General features: G+C 43.8%; 1 protein-coding gene across 3 annotated transcripts in view; it reads right to left on the bottom strand.

Moving 5' to 3' along the window:
• Positions 1 to 20377, bottom strand: part of SEC24B (SEC24 homolog B, COPII component) — a 153133-nt gene that overhangs the window by 123853 nt on the left and 8903 nt on the right. For all 3 annotated transcript variants that reach the window (XM_075349283.1, XM_075349292.1, XM_075349302.1), the window contains exons 2-3: positions 19204 to 19860; positions 7848 to 8015 (exon numbers count right to left, since the gene is read on the bottom strand). In XM_075349283.1, coding sequence (XP_075205398.1) covers positions 7848 to 8015; positions 19204 to 19860 — 825 coding nt within the window. The remainder of the gene's footprint in view (positions 1 to 7847; positions 8016 to 19203; positions 19861 to 20377) is intronic.

Genomic DNA, 20377 nt, shown 5'->3' with positions numbered 1-20377 from the left:
TCACCACTGGTGAGTTTAAACACTACGAGTCCTTTTAGTGTTTGTTTCATTATGTTGCAGGATATCCCGCTGTAGAACTTCAGCACCATCTGCTGACCGTTTATGGTTTGTCTTTTTACAAAAAAAAAATTTCAATTAAAGAAACCTTTTTTAACCCTAGCTGTGATACAGAATTTTTTCTTCTTGTTTTCCATCTAATCTTCGTATATCCCTCTTTCTTAGGCTTAAAGCTTTATCATCTAAGTTTGAGGCACCACGAGGCCTAGGCTCTCCTACTCCGTCTTGAAGCGCTCTAGAGCGCATGGAGGGCCTGGTGTTCCAGATATTTTGGAATATCATAAGGCCTCATCGCTTACCGTAATTGTATCACATTCTGCGTGATGGAGTGGCATTTTTGTCACCCTTAGGCTATGTTCACACACTGCATCTTTTCTTAACCACAAAGATGCAGCGTTTTTGGCCCCAAAAAACGCACCTGCAACAAAAACACAAAAAAGCATGCATTTTTGACACATTTTTACTGCATTTTGCATAATGTGTTTAACCCCTTCAGCCCCCGGGCACTTTCCGTTTTTGTTTTTTGCTCCCCTTCTTCCGAGAGCCGTTACTTTTTTATTATTCCGTCAATCTTGCCATATGAGGGCTTGTTTTTTGCGGGACGAGTTGTACTTTTAAATGAAATCATAAATTTATAGTGTACTGGAAAACGGCAAAAAAAAATTCCAAGTGTGAAAAAACTGCAAAAAAAAAGTGTGATCGCCCAATAGTTTTTGGGATATTTTATTCACCATGTTCACTATGTGGTAAAACTGATGTGTGGGTGTTATGCCTGAGGTCGGTGCAAGTTTGTCGACACCAAACATGTATAAATTTACTTGTATCTAAGGGGTTAAAAAAAGTTTGTCCAATAAAAGTGGCGCACGTTTTACGCCATTTTCTGAAACCCGTAGCATTCTCATTTTTTGGGATCTATGGCTCAGTGACTGCTTATTTTTGCGTCTCGATCTGACGTTTCTAATGGTACCATTTTTGCACAGATCCTACGTTTTGATCACCTGTTATTGCATTTTGCGTAAAACTTGCAGTGACCAAAAAACGCAATTTTGGAGTTTGGAATTTTTTTGCTGCTACGCCGTTTACTGATCAGATTAATTGATTTTATATTTTGACAGATCGGGCATTTCTGAACGCGGCGATACCAAATGTGTATATTGTTTATTTTTTTAACCCTTTAATTTTCAATGGGGCGAAAGGGGGGTGATTTGAACTTTGTTTTTTTGTAAACTTTTTTTTTTTACTTTTCTTTTTTAATTTTACTAGTCCCCCTAAGGGGCTATAGCGATCAGCACTCCCATCGCTCTGCACTATCTGCAGATCTCACATACAGAGCTGAGAACTGCAGATACGGTGCTTTACTTTCAATGCCGGCTGTATTCCGGCATTGAGAGGAAGTGAGTCATGTTAGCTACAGGCATCATCACATGACCCTGTGCTACAATGGCAACCACCGAAAGTCACGTGACTTCCGGTGGGGGCGGCGGTAAGTGAAAATCATGGCCGCGCTCATATACATCTCACTGCCAGACTTTGGTAGCGAGATGTAAGGGGTTAAATGTTCCGGGTGGAATGCGATTCCACTCGGAACATGCAGGCACACGTCAGCTGTTAAAAACAGCCGATATGTGCGCGGATCGCCTCATCCTACCGGCGGCAGGGGGCGGGGCTTAACCTCACACGCTCCATGATGGATAGATCCGTCAAAGGTCATGAAGGGGTTAAGTCAAATATATTGATGGGAATGGCTCAGAAACACTGGCAAAAGCGCAAAAAGAATTGACATGCTACATCTTGGCTGCATCTTCAAAAACGCAGCCAAAAAAAGATGACCAGTGTAGACAGCAAAATAGATATCTCAGACTTTGCCAGGAAAAGGAAATGCATCCATCCTTTTGACCTAAAAAATGCACCAAAAACGCAATAAAAGATGCAGTGTGTGAACATAGCCTTATAATCATACTCCCTTATCTATCTAGGATCTTGTAATATATAAAATACAATATTTCTTCAATACACAGTCCTATGTCTCCGCACTTACGTGATTTTTAGAATTCTAATACTTTTATATTACTGGGTTTGGATCAAAATTCAATTTCTCAGATGAGGCATGTTACTTTGGCACTGGGTTTACAACCTATTGAAAATCTAATATTACCTAGTCGCTCTTACAGTCAAGCCTGGATGAAGTACGGTCGCATATCTAGTCTCTTTCAATCAATACTGTGTCTAGAGGTATGGATAAGACCCTTAGCGGAGTTTGACAAACTTTGTATTAAAGGAGGAAATTCCTTCTCATTGTTTTTCTCTATTGTGTGGATTGTTGAGGGAAACAGAGTTTAGGTACCTTGGTTCCACTTCAGGGGATGAGGGAACAGAGAGGTTCATTACTCTTACACATAACATCTCCATATCTAAGAAATTATAACATTTTATCCAGGTGGTATAGGACCCCTGACTGCATTCATCCAATGTTCCCTGATAAGTGTTGGAGATGTGACTCAGCTCTAGGTGATTGATTGCTCTCATTGAGAGAAACAAAAATAAAATTTTGGAGTTGTGATACCTTTTAATGGCTAACTAAGATAAAAAATAAAATATGATGTTATAAAGCAAGCTTTCGAGACATCTCAGGTCTCTTCCTCAGGCATGGTATGACAAAATAGCTGAAGAAACACAAATATATGCACAAAACAGGGCAGAGCAATGCATAGTAAAAGGACATTTAAATAAACAAACACTGAGCTTGGAAAGTGAGTCCTTAATTAGCTTTGATTAGTGGTGTGAGTTTTATTGTCCAAAATATCCATGTAGGATCAGAGGCCTGGTGCCCTTGTAGTCTCTGGAGCTGACCTCTCAGATTTTATAATGAGTCATAAATCCTTCTGAGAGATTGAGTCCTGTGTCCACAGAGTTAAACAGTGTGATGAATTTGTATTCCCAGACCCTGCGATGGCTCTGTGATCTGAAGTTGCCTTTTAATATGACAACTTTCATGTGGTTTATGTTGTGTCCTGGAGCACAGAAATGTTTGGCCACAGGTAAATGGATTTTTTTGTCCATAATTGTGTGCCTGTGAGATCTCATCCTTGCTCTCAGTCTCTGTCCTGTTTCTCCAACATAGAGGCCCCCAATAGGACATATAGTGCACAGGATTAAGTACACCACGTTGGAAGAGGAGCATGTGAATGTCCCAGGAATCTTATAGTCCTTCTGTGTGTTAGGGATCTGTATCCGGTCTTTGGTCTCTACATGAGTGCAGGTTTTACAGCTCTTTACATTGCAAGGATAAGTTCCTCTTGGTGTGTCTGACGGCATAGAACTTCGGATCATGATGCTCCTTAAATTAGGAGGTTGCCTGTAGCACAGTAATGGAGGATCTTTGAATATTGTTTTTAACCGGTCATCCTTGTGTAGAATGTGGTGAAGTTTCTTGGCCGTACTCCTCAGCACCTCAAGCTGTGGGTTGTAGGTCACCACCAGAGGTACTCGACTATTTTCCTCTTTTTGTTTGTATTGAAGCAGTTCACTTCTAGGGGTCCTTGTGGCTCTAATGATCTGATCATCAATTGAGGTGGGGTGGTAGCCTTGGTTTAAAAAAGACATTTTTAAACCAAGGCTACCACCCCACCTCAATTGATGATCAGATCATTAGAGCCACAAGGACCCCTAGAAGTGAACTGCTTCAATACAAACAAAAAGAGGAAAATAGTCGAGTACCTCTGGTGGTGACCTACAACCCACAGCTTGAGGTGCTGAGGAGTACGGCCAAGAAACTTCACCACATTCTACACAAGGATGACCGGTTAAAAACAATATTCAAAGATCCTCCATTACTGTGCTACAGGCAACCTCCTAATTTAAGGAGCATCATGATCCGAAGTTCTATGCCGTCAGACACACCAAGAGGAACTTATCCTTGCAATGTAAAGAGCTGCAAAACCTGCACTCATGTAGAGACCAAAGACCGGATACAGATCCCTAACACACAGAAGGACTATAAGATTCCTGGGACATTCACATGCTCCTCTTCCAACGTGGTGTACTTAATCCTGTGCACTATATGTCCTATTGGGGGCCTCTATGTTGGAGAAACAGGACAGAGACTGAGAGCAAGGATGAGATCTCACAGGCACACAATTACAGACAAAAAAATCCATTTACCTGTGGCCAAACATTTCTGTGCTCCAGGACACAACATAAACTACATGAAAGTTGTCAAATTAAAAGGCAACTTTAGATCACAGAGCCATCGCAGGGTCTGGGAATACAAATTCATCACAATGTTTAACTCTGTGGACACAGGACTCATAAAATCTGAGAGGTCAGCTCCAGAGACTACAAGGGCACCAGGCCTCTGATCCTACATGGATATTTTGGACAATAAAACTCACACCACTAATCAAAGCTAATTAAGGACTCACTTTCCAAGCTCAGTGTTTGTTTATTTAAATGTCCTTTTACTATGCATTGCTCTGCCCTATTTGTGTATATATTTGTGTTTCTTCAGCTATTTTGTCATACCATGCCTGAGGAAGAGACCTGAGATGTCTCGAAAGCTTGCTTTATAACATCATATTTTATTTTTATCTTAGTTAGCCATTAAAAGGTATCAGAACTACAAAATTTTATTTTTGTTTCTCTCACTGAGAGCAATCAATCATTTTTCAACTGGCTAACACGGTACCAAAACCTTTTTCTTTCAGCTCTAGGTAACACGGCTCATATACGGTGGGCTTGTCCTGATCTTGATTAACTCTGGGACTCAATTCTTGACCTCTTTAATTGGCTCTTTGGTACAACGTTATGAAATTCACCAGAAACAGCATTACTCTCTGTTCTTCAAATGTCTACTTAATCTATAAAGGGAGGACCCTTTCCAATATTTTTGACAGTCATCCCTAGACATTGAAGATCATCTACTTTCCCTTCTAAGCTAGAATGGGTTAAATCTGTGGACTTTTTAATACATCTGGAAGAACTAATAATGTGAGATCATTGGCGCCACGTCCTATGATTATGAGGGCTTGGTTACCTTGGTCTTCCTTAAAGGGAACCTGTCAGCAGAAATTTCGCCCAAAACCTAAAAGATTCCACCCCCGGGCAGCTCCTGGGCTGCATTCTAGAAAGGTCCCTGTTATTATTGTGCCCCATGTGAGACCAAAATAAAGACTTTATAAAGTGGTACCTTTTGGTATTCAGATACTGTAAATGTGACACGGGGGCGGGCTCTCTGGCGTCCGTTACTCTGCCTCCTGGTCCTGTATGCCGCCCCCATCGCTCCTTTCCATAGCTGATTCACCGCCCACTGCTCCAGCCATCCCCACGCATGCCCAGTGCCAGTCTCACGGGACTGAGCAGTGTGACCGCTGGTGACATGTGCGCAGGCAAGTGATTATGGTTGGGGCTGTGATTGTTATCAGCAAGTACCCACCCATAATCTCGTGAGCGCGCAAACCTCACCAGCGGTCACACTGTGCTCAGGGTAGTGCTAGACTGTATGGGCTGCTTCCAGGGATGACGTCCCTTTTGTCACGTGATAGTATTTTGAACACGCCCCTATCACGTGACAAAAGGGACGTCATCCCTGGAAGCAGCCCATACAGTCTAGCACTACCCTGAGCACAGTGTGACCGCTGGTGAGGTTTGCGCGCTCACGAGATTATGGGCGGGTACTTGCTGATAACAATCACAGCCCCGACCATAATCACTTGCCTGCGCACACGTCACCAGCGGTCACACTGCTCAGTCCCGTGAGACTGGCACTGGGCATGCGCGGGGATGGCTGGAGCAGTGGGCGGTGAATCAGCTATGGAAAGGAGCGATGGGGGCGGCATACAGGACCAGGAGGCAGAGTAACGGACGCCAGAGAGCCCGCCCCCGTGTCACATTTACAGTATCTGAATACAAAAAGGTACCACTTTATAAAGTCTTTATTTTGGTCTCACATGGGGCACAATAATAACAGGGACCTTTCTAGAATGCAGCCCAGGAGCTGCAGAGGGGGAATCTTTTAGGTTTTGGGCGCAATTTCTGCTGACAGGTTCCCTTTAAGGAGCTCTCCTGCCTGAGACCGGGTTAACCACTCTACAGAGAGTCTAGCAATGATATAAGCCATTTTGTGTTTGAATGCGTTCTCTCCTTCTCTTACTGTCATTCTTTAATATGTTTTCCCACTCATTTTCTTCCCTACCCCTTCAATTCCTCATGTTTAACATTGTTCAATAAATATCACACAATATTGGCTGCTATGGGGTTTTATTAGTAGACTTAGAAAATAATTCTATGATATCGCAATCTTCTATGGAAACATTCTATGGCTTTCATTTGACTTGTATATCTGTTGATGATTGTTATTTATGATTTGAAAAATAAAAACATTAAACCATAAAACCAAAATGTAATTATATACAGAGATCAAGTATCAATGTTAATTACATAGTTTTTCCGAGCAAAAGTAGAATATCAAGCAATTGTATGAAGCAGAGGCAGCTGGCCAGGCCATAAAGCCTTACCTATAGGTCCCCACCGATGGTGGCATCCAGCCTGCTCATACATACAGCTCCACGACAGTGAAAATCTGTTATTTCCTATAGAAGCTCCCAAGTGGGCCGTAATTATGGCCCAGAACCTGAACATGCAGGGAGACTGCAGACACGATCAGCCAGAAATCACACAGGGATCCCATGACTGAAGTGGACGGCCTAAACACGTACCTAGTCTCCAAGAGTTTGCTATATTTTCAGCCTCAGACCAAGGAATTGCTTTACTAATCACAACCATGTAAATGATATAAAGTGATCGGTACATGAATTCTTTGTAAAAATAAAAAGGAAACTTATTCAGAGTTTACAGAAAAAAAAAGTTATAAATTAGATAAAAACTCCACAAAATGTAATTAATATAATAAGAAATAATACACAATGAACAATTTATCTTTCCAGGAAGGATGGAGATCCATCGGTTCTGTCTATCACATTTGTGACATGTATATGCACTGGAGATCAAAATTCGAGAACAATGTAGGCTCACTCACTTTTCTTTCCAAAATAATGGAATCTGCATTGGAAGGTTTTTTGTAAGGGGTACGCCATGCCACTAGAACAAGGTTTTACAAAAGATCCAAAGTTTATCACCATAAACCCTTAAAGAGGTGGCTCATCCCTTTCCATTACTGATATGTTGAGAAACAAGGTTTCTCTCAAATACATTGTGTTGCCAATAGTGCCTGTGAGCAGCGCCATTGCGGTTCACTCACCCCCTTCGCGTGACCCCCGGGCTCCGTGACCTCTGATGTCACGTCAACTTCCTGTTGACCAGACATCACCGCCGTCGCCCCCAGTCTCCGTGAGTGACCGGGCTGTGGGCAGCGTTTCACCGTTCACCACAGGGCAGCGTCGCTCCTGCTTGCGGCACTGTGCAGCAAAGGAGGGAGCAGGGAGATGCTTGGCTGTGACAGACCGTGAAACGCCGCCCATTCACAGCCCAGTCACTAAGGAAGACTGAAGCCCGCCTCAGTTGACGTGACATCACTGGACATCAGAGGTCACCTGAAAGGGGTGAGTGAACCGCAATAGCGCCGCTCACAGGCACTATTGGCAACTCAAGCTATTTGAGAAAAACTTTGTTTATCAACATAATATCGATATGGACAGTGATTAAAAGGTGTGAATAACCCCTTGAAGCAGGGGTTGTCCAGTAGCGAACAATCCCATTATCGTTTCTCAATACATGTATGTGAGATTCCCCAGTATCTTTGATAGGTCAGTTCAATTTCTTGTTTGGACGATTACCTTGTTGTCCTGTTGGTTGAGGTGTATGTGCTGCAGCCACTGGAGGGGAGGATCCAGATGACTGGTTTACAGGATGTGGATATGCTGCCATCGAGTTAGTAGCCGATACAGCCGGACTAGGTTGTCCACGATCTGACGTCTGACCGGTTACAGCAAATGCAGGAGTCCCTGAGGGGAACAATAACACAAGTTAGTATAGTCTTTAATCCCTGACCACGGAAGTACAATGTGCACAGTATTTTTGTTTTCCAACAGGACCTGCGCATCTAAGGAATATTCGTTTTCTGGTTTATTATCCGCTTACAATCCCCAATTAGGCCTTGTTCACACATACTGTAAATACCGCACTTTCTTGCACATAAAATGTGCTGTGTTTAATAGTTCTAGACGTGAATTCATGAACATTGTCCACTGTGCGTTTAAAGACGTTACTGAAGTGGGATATTTTTTTTCCCCCCTTATTGGGTTCTTTAGAGAGACTGGTCAATATATATGCAAAAAATGCAACTGTTTTTGTGAACACATCACACATTAAATAAGGCATCACATCGTCACAGCTACACCAAAAGGCGTAAAAAAAAAGGGCTAATACAGCAAAAACAACAGGAGATTGTGATTGCTTATTTTGGTGCAGACACTTGAAAAGAAAAAAATTCAGTATTTTCACAAATGTGAGCATGAACTATTTTTTTTTTCTAAAAAGTGGATATGGAGTACATGTTGCATATATGTGGATGAGATTGATTTATATCTTCACAGTATAGGCATCATAATATAGGGGCAGATAGTCTTATTCCAACAATGTGTCAATTTCTGGGATGCTAGTTGCAATTTTAATAAAACCACTTTCACCTACTGCAGATCTATCAGTGCTCTGAATGCTGAGCTGTTTATAACCACTGACTATCAGCTTACTGTGCATAGGCAGAAAGTTGTTCATCAGGGATGGGGCGGGGTTATACAGAGCTCATGAATATGGAGGACTTCATGGCAGCAGGTTTACTAGTCCTCTACTGAATCTCCTGCTGATAAAAACCACAACAATCAGCCCAGTAAGGCCCCCTTAACATTTCCGTGAAAATCAAGCACGTGTTTCACGGACGTGTCAAAGGTGCGTTTTCCCTTCCGTGAGCCGTGTTTATGGCACTACGTGTGTTCTCTGTGTGTTATCCGTGATAACACACGGAGAACGAGAAGTTTCTGCTCACCTGTCCCTGGCGTTGGTGTCCGTTGTGCTGATCTTGGGTCTCCGGTCCTGCTGACTCCCCGCTGCTGCAGCTACCGGCCGCAGTGAAGTGAATATTAAATGAGCATAATGAGCGGTGGTCGGCAGCAAGTGACAGCAGCGACAGAGACAGGAGGGCTGGAGGTGAGTAATGATTTGTATTTTTTTCTGACACGTGAGTTTTCTCCGGTGGGTGTCACACGGGACCGTATCCACACTACATCCGTGTGGTCCGTATACGGGCCGTGTGACACCCGTGGTACCGGAGAAAACGTGGACATGTCTACGTGTGGATCACACGGACACACGTTCCATGGCAAAACACGCACGTGTGCGCAGACCCATTGATTTTAATGGGTCTACGTGTGCTCGTGCCTCCGGTACATGCAGGAACAAACCTAACACGTACCGGAGACACGTGCGTGTGAAGGGGGCCTAAGTGATACACAAGAATCACAGGGTCTTTACATTATGCTGCTCTCAGATTCGGTGGAGAAAACCTGGTGACAGATTCCCTTTCGGCTGCAGAACATCTTTCATGCTGTCCAGCAATGTAATTATTCCTAAAAAATTTAATGTATTAATGTTTTAGAAAAATCTAATTAAATAAGTAAAACAAAAACCACAACCAGAAGCATTAGTGATGTGGCTATTCGCTGAAATATTACAATAAAATGTGAGAAATACATAGAACTCCTATTAGCACAGATCTGTATGGTCTTATAAGATGTGTCTCTGATGAAAAGTTGTAACCACAGAGGCTTAGCCACACAGCGCACTTGTAAAGTGTTCTAATTCACAGGCCTTGATCCACTTCAGGTCATTTAGAAGATGTAATCCACGGCAGCTTACACAGACCCTGGTGTAGTTAATGCCGAACACAACATCTGTCACCTAGTCATTGGTATAGGCATCTGCCAGAGTCTGCAACAAACTGTCCTGACCTGAAGACGCTAAGGTGCCAAACTCCGAGCACAAGGATGTATATAGTTTATAGAGTACACAGTTAGAGCCATACATATTTGGACAGTGGCTGAATCTTCGTGATTTCAGCTCTGAATGCCGCTATTGTGGATTGAAAATGAAACATCTGAGATGTACCGTAATTCAAGTGGAGACTTTCAGGATTAATTAAAGGGGTTGAATAAAAAATATCCTGCAAAACATTTAGGAGCTTTCACCATTTTTCTACAAAGCCTTCTCTATTCAGGGGCTCAGGAGTAAAGGCCCCTTTACACACAGACACTTTCTAGCGATCCCACCAACGATTACGACCTGGCCGGGATCGCTGGAAAGTCTCTAAACAGTCGCTGGTGAGCTGTCAAACAGGCAGATCTGGCCGACGCAGCAGCAATACGGACCTGCAGAACGACCTCGCTGGTTGTTGGGGACGTGTCACACAGCAGCTTTTTGACGACTCACACCTATGTTAGGGGCGTGGTGTTTGGCGCTGGAGCCACCTAGGTGTCCTTTTTACACGCCCCCTCAGCTCCGATTGGTGATCGCTAGTGCGTTCTTATTGGCGACCCCGAACTTTGAAAGATTGGCAAAAGGTGCGCTTGTATATCCTTTGTTCCTGAGCTTCTGTTGCTTAGCGGATCTTTGTAGAGCTCTCTGCGCGGCGACTCCACACTGGTTTATCTATACAGCATCAATACAGCTTCAATCAAATGATGCTTACCGTATAGGCTTTATAGTATTGCAGACTGGAGAACTCTCTAATGATCCGCAAACCAGCACGCTCAGGAACAAGGTAGCTTTGCAACAAAGGACAGAAGCGCTAAAGTTGCCTTCTTTTCAGTGAAAGACGCCCAATCTTAACGCAAGAGCGACCACCAATCGGAAGTAAGGGGGCGGGAAAGGGGACGCTATAGCACGCCTACAGGCTGGGTTCTAAGTCGCTAACGATGTCGTAACGGTGTCAAACACACCGATGCATGCTGCGCAGCAGGAAATAAAGGACCAAAGAATGTTCCTGAGAGATGTGTAGCAATCAGCGACCTCACAGCAGGGGCCAGGTCGCTGATGCGTGTCACACACTGCAATGTCGCTGGGGAGGTCGCTATTACATCACAAAACCGGTGACGTTACAGCGATGTCGTTAGCGATGTTGCAGTGTGTAAAGGGGACTTAATTGTGCAAGTTTTCTTTACTGTAAATAAAATGATCATTTTTAATCCATTCACCGCTCGGCGATTTTCTGTTTCTCGTTTTTTTCTCCCCCATTTTTGATTTTTCCGTCAAGGTAGTCATATGAGGGCTTGTGTTTTGGGGGCGAGTTGTACTTTTGAATGACATCATTCATTCTGCCCCATATTGTATTGTAAAACAGGAAAAAAATGCCAAGTGCGGTAAAATTGCAAAACAAAAAAAAAATTCCATTATTTTTTTTTTTATTATTTACCATGTTCACTATATGGTACAACTGACCTGGTATGATTCTCCAGGTCCGTACGAGTCCGTAGATACCAAACATGTATTGTTTTATTCTTAGCTAAGTGGAGAATTTCTTTTTAGAAGTTTGTATAACAAAAAAAAAAGAATTGCACTTTTGTCGCCATTTTTGTACCCGTAGCGCTCTCATCTTCCAGTATCTGGGCCTCATTGACGGCTTATTTTCTGTCTTGAGCTGACTTTTTAATGATACTATTTTTGTGTGGGTGCAATGTTTTGAATGACTGATTGCATTTTAATAGAATGTTGCAGTGATCACCCAAAAAAAAGGTAATACTGGCATTTTGATTTTATCGCAACGCGCTTTATCAATGCAATTAATTGATTTTATATTCTGATAGCTTGGGCATTTCTGAAAGCAGTGATACCAAATGTGTTTTTTTATGGTTTCATTTTCAATGGAGAGAACGGTGGTGGGGGGGGGGGTGTGACTTGAACTTTTTAAAAGATTTTTTATTTTTCCTTATTTTCAAAAACTTATTTTCCATATTTTATTGATTTTACTTTATGCCTGTACTAAACGATCACTTCTGCTAATCTGAGCGATGCTTCGGCGTTGCTCTGATCACCAGAAATACTGATCTGTGAATGTCGGCGCTCTCACAGGAAGTGCCATTACAGCAATAGGGGTCATCAGCTGACTCTGCATTGTCATGACAACCCACTGGCGCCCTGTGATCGCTTCAATCAGATCAGCAGACATGTGTGGGGAAAGATGTAGGCTCACCACATGTGCCCACATCAAAGGGAGGGAGGAGACCTGGGACACCCAGGTGGTTAAGAAGGTTAATACTTTGTAGATAATCCTTTGCAGGCAAAGACTGCCTGAAGTCTGGTGGCCATGAACCTCACCAAACGTTGGGTTTCGTCCTTTGTGATGCTTTGCCAGACCTTTACTGCAGCTGACTTCAGTTGCTTGTTTTTGGGTCTTACCTCCTTACATTTTGTCTTAAGCATGTGAAATGCTCGATCCAGTTGATAACTCAGCTATTGCAGAATATTTTACTTATCTTAATAAACTCCTAGGTTGCTTTCGCAGTGTGTTTTGTGCCATTGTCTATCAGTACTGTAATGCAATGTTAGCATGTTGAGAATTTAGTACAGACATTTTTTGCACCAAATCTGCATCTTCTGGCAGAAAAATGCACAAATAAAAATCGATGTGTTTTTGCCATGCATTTTTCATAATGAAGTCAATGGGTGGAAGGGCCGAAAACGCAGACAAAAATACACCAAGAATTGACATGCTGCACATTATTCTCTGCACCAAACCTGCAAGGAAAAAATAAGCAATATGTTTACAACATGTCAGGATAGGCATGCAGATTTGTGACAAAAAAACACTGCAGTGTGTGCACATGGCTTAAAGCGCCGTCCAATCCTTTCTGCATTCGGTTAAATTTGACTAAAGTTTAGTCCTATACAGGTCAGATTTTATTTGGCTGCTTCTGTCACATCATCAATAAACTCTAGAGACCCAGTGCCACCGGACACCATGTATGCCCATGCCATCACACTAACTGCACCATGTTTAACAGAGGATGTGGTGTGTTTGGATCATGAGCCGCCAAGATTTCTCCAGACTTTCTTCTTCTCATCATTCTGGTACAGATTTATCTTAGGCTAGTTTCACACTTGTGTTGGGTTGAATCCGCTGGGTCCGTTGCTGCGTCGTTTTGAAGCATCCGTTATTTTGGTGTTGTCAATGGATGCAATGGGTCCGTTATTTCACAGGAATCAGTTAGCTGATTCCTGTGAAATAACGGACCCGTTGCATCCGTCTGGCGTCCGTTAGGCGTCCGTCTAACGGGATGTGTCGGCTCCATTTTTTTTTTCCCTTTCATTTTTTCCATTCTGGGCATGCTCAGTAGAAATTAGTGGAATCCAGCGGCGGATTCCGTTGCAAAGCACTTTGCAACGGAATCCGCCACCATAGGGATCCATTATAACTTGACGGATGTAACGGAATCCGCTGCTTGGCGTCATTTTAACGCAAACAATTAACGTTACATGCTGCGTTCCTTCCGCCCAGCGGAAGCAACGCAGCGTCGCCCAGCGGAAGCAACGCAGGTCCATCACTCGCAATCCGTCGTCCATACAAGTCTATGGGAAGCAGAGGGATCCGTTAACTGTTTTCCAAAACGGCGGATTGCAACTGAAAGAAAACAACGCAAGTGTGAAACTAGCCTTAGTTTCATGTGTACAAAGAATGCTTTTCCAGAACTGGACTGGCGTCTCCAGAAGTTATTTGGCAAAGTCTAATCTGTCCAATTTTTAAGGCCGATTAATCGTTTGCGCCTTGTGGTTAACCCTCTGTTTGGTCTCATGAAGTCTTGTCTTTATATTATATATTTATATCAGCTGTAGACCTTTTACCTGATTAATTGATTATGAATTAATGAGGGATTGGCCCATAAAGCCCATTAAAGAGCTTTTGAGATAATTGTACAATTGCTTTTGGTGCCAAGAAAAAGGCAGCTACATATTAAAAAGAGTAATTCATAAACACTTACTGCAATTTGCATGCGAATACCCTAAAATTAAAGGGAACCTGTCAGATCCCCTATGCCCTCGAACCCAGCAGCATTCACATGTGTATGCCAAAATTCCTTGCCTAACAAGCCCTGTATGATACTATTTACTAAAATCAATGTTTAAAAAACAACATTTATAAACTGTTCCTATGCTAATTAGGCCTTTGACTAGTCGAAGGAATGTTGTTCCCCAGACTAGTTAAGCTGGGTTCACACATAGCGACATCGCTGTTACGTCACCATTTTCTGTGACGCAACAGCGACCTTGTAAGTCGCTGTTATGATCGTTGCTTAGCTGTCAAACACAGCAGCAGCGATCATAACGACACGCGTCGCTGTGGAAGCCATGCTGCACTTGGTAACTAAGGTAAATATCGAGTAACCATTACCCGATATTTACCTTGGTTACCAGCGCACACACTTAGCGCTGGCTCCCTGCTCTCCTAGCCAGGGTACACATCGGGTTAATTACCCGATGTGTACTCCGGCTCCGTGTGCAGGGAGCCAGCGGTGTGCTCTCACGCTGCCAGTGCCGGCTCCCTGCTCAGTTAGCTGGAGTACACATCGGGTAATTAACCCGATCTGTACTCCAGCTACGTGTGCAGGGAGCCGGCACTGGCAGCGTGAGAGCGGCGGTGCTAGTAACTAATCTAAATATCGGGTAACCAAGGAAAGGGCTTCCCTTGGTTACCCGATGTTTACCTTGGTTACAGCTTACCGCAGGCTGCCAGAAGCCAGCTCCTGCTCCCTGCTCGCTTCATTTCGTCGCTCTCTCGCTATCACACACAGCGACGTGTGCTTCACAGCGGGAGAGCGACGAGCAAAAAATGAAGCTGGACATTCAGCAACGAGCGTCGACCTCACAGCAGAGGCCAGCTCGTTGCTGGATGTCGCACACAGCGACGGGACGTCGCTGCTACGTCACAGAAAATGGTGACGTAGCAGCGACGTCGTTGTCGCCGTCTGTGACACCACCATAAGTCCTCTTTCCATGTTATCATGCCCCTGTGTGTGTGATAACATGATTTGCACGAGCTGGGGTCACTGCCAGCTCCTGGAAATCTAGCACATGTGTGCAGCTCATTTTGGCAGCGTTAGTGTGCCTCAAATGCCCAGTGTACATATTCTAACTTCAGAGAGGCGCACTGCGCATGATCATAGGTGCAGAAGCCGATAGGCTGTGGGTCGTCTGCTTTTGTTTTTTGTTTTTTTAATATGTTTTTTTCATTAAAGTTGTGTTTTTATGACAAGCTGCTGGACTGGGAGTGCAGAGATTTTTTTCTATTTTGTCACTACTGTAGTGTTTGCTTTATAGGGAAGATGCTGCTACTAATATAAATCTTGCCTGAAGGAGTAGGAGTAGCGAGAAGTGCCAGTAGCTGGCCTGTGAACGTATGACAAATAATCTACCCTACTGGCATGTCTGCTCTGCTGTGATTGCTTCAGGGACAAATTACATTGGTAGCACATAGGATTTTGTTGCTCAGAGCTCCATTATACAATAGTTTAGAAATGTACTGTGTAGATTGCATATACACTGCACTGTACTGTACTTATATTATAGAGGGTTCAGAGCTACTCCGGTGATCATCATAAAGAGGTCAACAAAAAAAAGCATGGAAGGCTCATCTACTGACACGCTGCATTTATATAAAATGTACCACAGATAGAAGACAACAATGGGGGGAGAACACAGTGAATGAGATTTTAGAAAAAAGAAAAAAAAAAAAGTGTAAAAAGCGCTACATGTGAACAAGTCCTAATACATTTTCTAAGTATAGAAACCACAGTAAGGATGATAACCATTTATTTACATAATGTTTGAGAGGAGAGAATGTACAAACCTAATACAATACACGCGGGCCTGTTTTCCTAGCCGGCGATATTGCATCATTGTAAGAGCTCTTGGGAATATACCCTACATCAGACACCTGCACACACAACCGCTCTATCACACAACCGCTCTATCACAAAACCACAAGTTTCTGTTAGAGGTTATAAACGAACGATACACGACACACAAACATTAACCTCACGCACGTCACAACGTGGAGATGAAATAAGCCAGTCTGTAAGGTGCATTGTATAAGGAGCTCACAGGAATGACACTATGTAAAACTGTACCCTTATTCATTTCACTTAAAAGACCAGTCAGTCCCAAAGCAATTTCTGAAAGACAGCAGTTTTTTTTAACCAACAGCCGTAGTGAAAAACAAAGAAAAGTGAATTAGAAATTGCACTACTGGTACTAGGAAGGCGGGGGGGGAGACACAAAAAACCCAAGCAGAATCCCTATACTTTTCCTCTCTCCACTCCTGCCTATCTATGGAGAATGGCACCCTCAGGATCCAATACGGCGCCCCTGATGAACAATGGCTGACCCTATCTGACTTGAGAGTAGGTATCTGTACTTATGAGGTTTAATAAATGGCAGTATATACAATGTTTTACGCTGTACTCCACACTAGTCATGTTGTTGCTCGTTACTCTAGTATACGAACTCTGGTCTTTAAGTGGAATAAAAGTAGTTTTAATTGGTGTCATTCCTGTGAGCTCATTATGGCCGCATAACATGGAAATACATTTTTTACGGCAATTCCTGTATTTTATAGTGCCATTCCCGCCTCAGAGACACACAATATGGCAGAAATGTTTGATAGATGGGGGTCCCACCCCTGTGACACCCAAAAATCTCTAGGCAGAAAATGAATGCTTCTCATATGTGCAGCTCTCACCATTTAAAGGGAACCTGTCATCAGAAATTTGGCTTTCAACCTAAATGTTTCCCCCTCTGCAGCTCGTGGGCTGCATTCTAGTAAGGTTTCTATACTTTTTGTGCCCCCTTTTAATCCAAAATAAATACTTTATAAAGTTATACCTTTTGCTATGAAAATCTTGTAAATTCTCCATGGGGGCGGGCCGTCTGGTGTCCGTTGCTGTCCCTTACGCCGTCCCCCCACGCTCCAAATCATCCCTCAGGACGCCGCCCACTGCGCCCGAGGTCCCGTGCATGCCGGGACACCTGGTGACGTGGTCGCAGGCACGAGAGTATGGGCGGCGCTGTGATTGCATCGCAAGTGCCCGCCCATACTCTCGTGGCCGCGCTCTCCCCTCTGTACGTCGCTCAGATCCTCTCCGCTCCTCCCATCTATTTCCTGCTGCAGGGTACGATGGGAAGGAGGTGACGTCGGGCCGGCACAGAACGCTGGAGGCAGTGGGGAAAGTACGGTCACGAGGTTAAGGGCGGCACTTGCTGATGACACTCACAGCACCGCCTATAACCTCGTGCCTGAGCAAAACGTGACCAGCGGTCACACGTGCACGCAGTGCACAGTCCCGCAGCGCATGCGCAGGACCTCGGGCGCCCAGGGGCGGCGTCCTGAGATATGAAATTCAGCGTTCGGAGGCGGCGTAAATCGGCAGGAGGACAGTAACAGAAACCAGGCAGCCCGCCCCAATGGATAATTTACAAAAAGGTACAACTTTATAAAGTGTTTATTTTGGTATAAAAGGGGCCAGAAAAACTAGATGAAGCTTGCTAGAATGCAGCCCAGGAGCTGCAGAAGGGGGAACTTTTAGGTTTATAGCTAAATTTCTGATAACCGGTTCCCTTTAATTCAATGAGCGCTATAGAAACCTCCAACCTGGCTGAGACCACAGACAGTTATGGCTTATCCTCTGGATATGCTACTAACAACTAAAATTAGAAAAATTCCCTTAAATGTAATGGAAATGTTATTCTTAGCCACAACAGGAATAAATCTGATGATGGTAAATTCTAAAAGTGAAATACTATCTCAAAAAAAAAAAAAATCTTAGCCCCTCTCTTTATAGCTATGTGACATTTTCCAAGACGCCCTGCATGCATTGTCTCTCTGAACACACAGGGCTTGCTCAGCAGACTGACCACTGCACCCTCTGTGAATGCTGATCCCCTCCGCTCCAGGCTGACTATATTTATTTTGCCCACATGCCATGTTAAACATTTAAATGCCCCATATAATGAGATATATTTTTTTTTCTTCAAAAAGTCTTCGAACCCAACTTTTGGGTAAGGGCTTATATTTAAAGAGGTTGTCCACTACTTTTACACTGAAGGCCTATCCTTAAGATAAGTCATCAATGTCTGATCAGCCAGGATCAAACACCCGGCACCCCCACCGATCAGCAGTACACTGTCAGCGGCAGGAAGTCCCCAAGCTGTCCCGTCTTCTGTTAGCGGCCGCATACTGCACATCCGCCTCCTATTGATTTGAATAGGAGGCGGATGTGTAGTACCTGCCCGCAGCCGCTATCAGAAGACGAAGCAGAGAATTTCCAGCAGTCTGCTACCATCAAGAACAGCTGATCAGTGGGGGTGCGGGGTGTCGGACCCCAGCCAATCAGATATTGATGACCAATCTTAAGGATAGGCCATCAGTGTTAAAGTAGTGGACAACCTCTTTAGGGAAGATCAAGGAGGGAAAGTCCCTGCAGCTTAGAGCCTTCACCTTGCAGGACTGATCACTCCTGGAAGCACTGCATCCCCATAGAAGAGCTTTGCAATATGAGATCCGACAGAGCAGCGAATGAAATCAAACCTCTGTATAAAAATAAGAGGCATAGCACACCCTTGTAGGTATGTATAGGTGCCATACTATGAGGTTGTACTAATCGACAATATGATAAGATAAATGTACACATCAGCCCTAAACTAATCCATCCCATATACATTAAACCAATGTCTGCCAAACCCGCCGATATCGACAGCTTTGGTCAACAGCCTAATGAGTTTGAGGGAACCTGTCATGAATACTGGGGGAGTTAGGTAACTGGCACAACTGAATTTGGATTGCTGATCCTTTTGCCCTCCCTGGGATAAGCTGCCTTAAGATATACCTGGCAAGCAGCTTTTTCCTAGAAAATACAAGAGTGAACAATAGGCAGAGTGAGCGCTACGGTATAAGGGAGAGACTACTGAAATTGCTGCCAGCCGAACCATCATTTGGCCAACAGCCTTCTAAGTTATATGGGGAGGGGGGGCTTAAGATTACCTATAACATACATTAGTGGGTTCCATATTTATGTATGAGCACTGGCGGTGTTCACAGATTAACACAAAATGACATGTTAGTACACTTCCACTCACAGTAGCATAACTTACCTGCATTGGCTTGTTGGTGGTTAGCAGCCACATGGCCATCATGAGCTCTGTGATGATCAGCGCCTGGAACACACGGTGCACTTTGGCTGTGCAAATCTTGGTGAAGTTGGTGAGGGTGAGCGGTTAGTGGCGGTCTCTGTGTATTGTTGGTTACCGGAGTGCCAGTCTGAAGGCCATGGATAGGGATCACTTGTCCATACTGACTACTTGCAGGCATGGAGGAGTACGGTGCCCCTTGATATAAATGACTGGATGCCACGGGTGCAGAGTAGTGACTGGAATGAGAGGATAATCCCTGAGGAGGAAAGGATGAGGTGGCAGAATATGTATAATTGTAGTCACTAGTGAATGTAGGATATGGTTGTACAGGAGGAGCTATACTTTGGGGATGCTCTTGTGATACTGGACCACAATCCCTTTGAGAAAGTCCATGATAAAACTGGTGGGAACCTTGACTTGTGTTGAGATGGTTGGTGTGCAGAGGTGGGATATTGGTAGGCGGTGGTGGAGCTGCATAGTTTGAGTGATAGTCAAACCCATACTGGTTATTTGTGTATGATGGAGTAACTTTACTCGGCACTTGGGAGCAAAATGCTGGAGCGCTGCTAGCTGACGGATATAGTCTGTAGCCATGAGGGGGCTGGGGTGGCGCTGGGCCTAAAATAAAGAGGACAAAAAAAATAATACATTTTCAGTTGTCACAAGAATCCTACTTTATAAAGAATTTACACAAGCAGGCAGAGAATGTGTAGACATATGCTGTAGTGTGGGAACCGGGCCTGTATACCATTTACACAAATATATAGAAGAGGAGAGCATGCCCTTATCCTCCAATGTGTAGTGTTGTATTACAATCGTATCACTACCTTCCATCCGTCTCCTACACAGTCTGTAGGAAAGGGGGCAGATGGCAGAAAGCAACAGGGACTGCCGGATTTAACTACACAGCGATTGTAGGTAGGAGATTATTAATCAATTTAGCCATTTCCAGCTGCTTCATTTGTCTGATTTTACATTTCGTGGCCAATAACGATACAAACTCGATTTTTGTGCTACTTCCCCATAATTTCTTTAAAGTTAATGGGAGAATTACTGCTTACATAAAACAGGCCATAAAAGGGGTATTCCCATATTGTACATTTACTGCATATCCAAAGGATGGGAACAGTATTGC

The sequence above is a fragment of the Anomaloglossus baeobatrachus genome, chromosome 1, assembly GCF_048569485.1.
Source record: "Anomaloglossus baeobatrachus isolate aAnoBae1 chromosome 1, aAnoBae1.hap1, whole genome shotgun sequence".
NCBI classification, from domain to species: domain Eukaryota; kingdom Metazoa; phylum Chordata; class Amphibia; order Anura; family Aromobatidae; genus Anomaloglossus; species Anomaloglossus baeobatrachus.
This window is presented reverse-complemented; position numbering and strand designations above follow the sequence as displayed.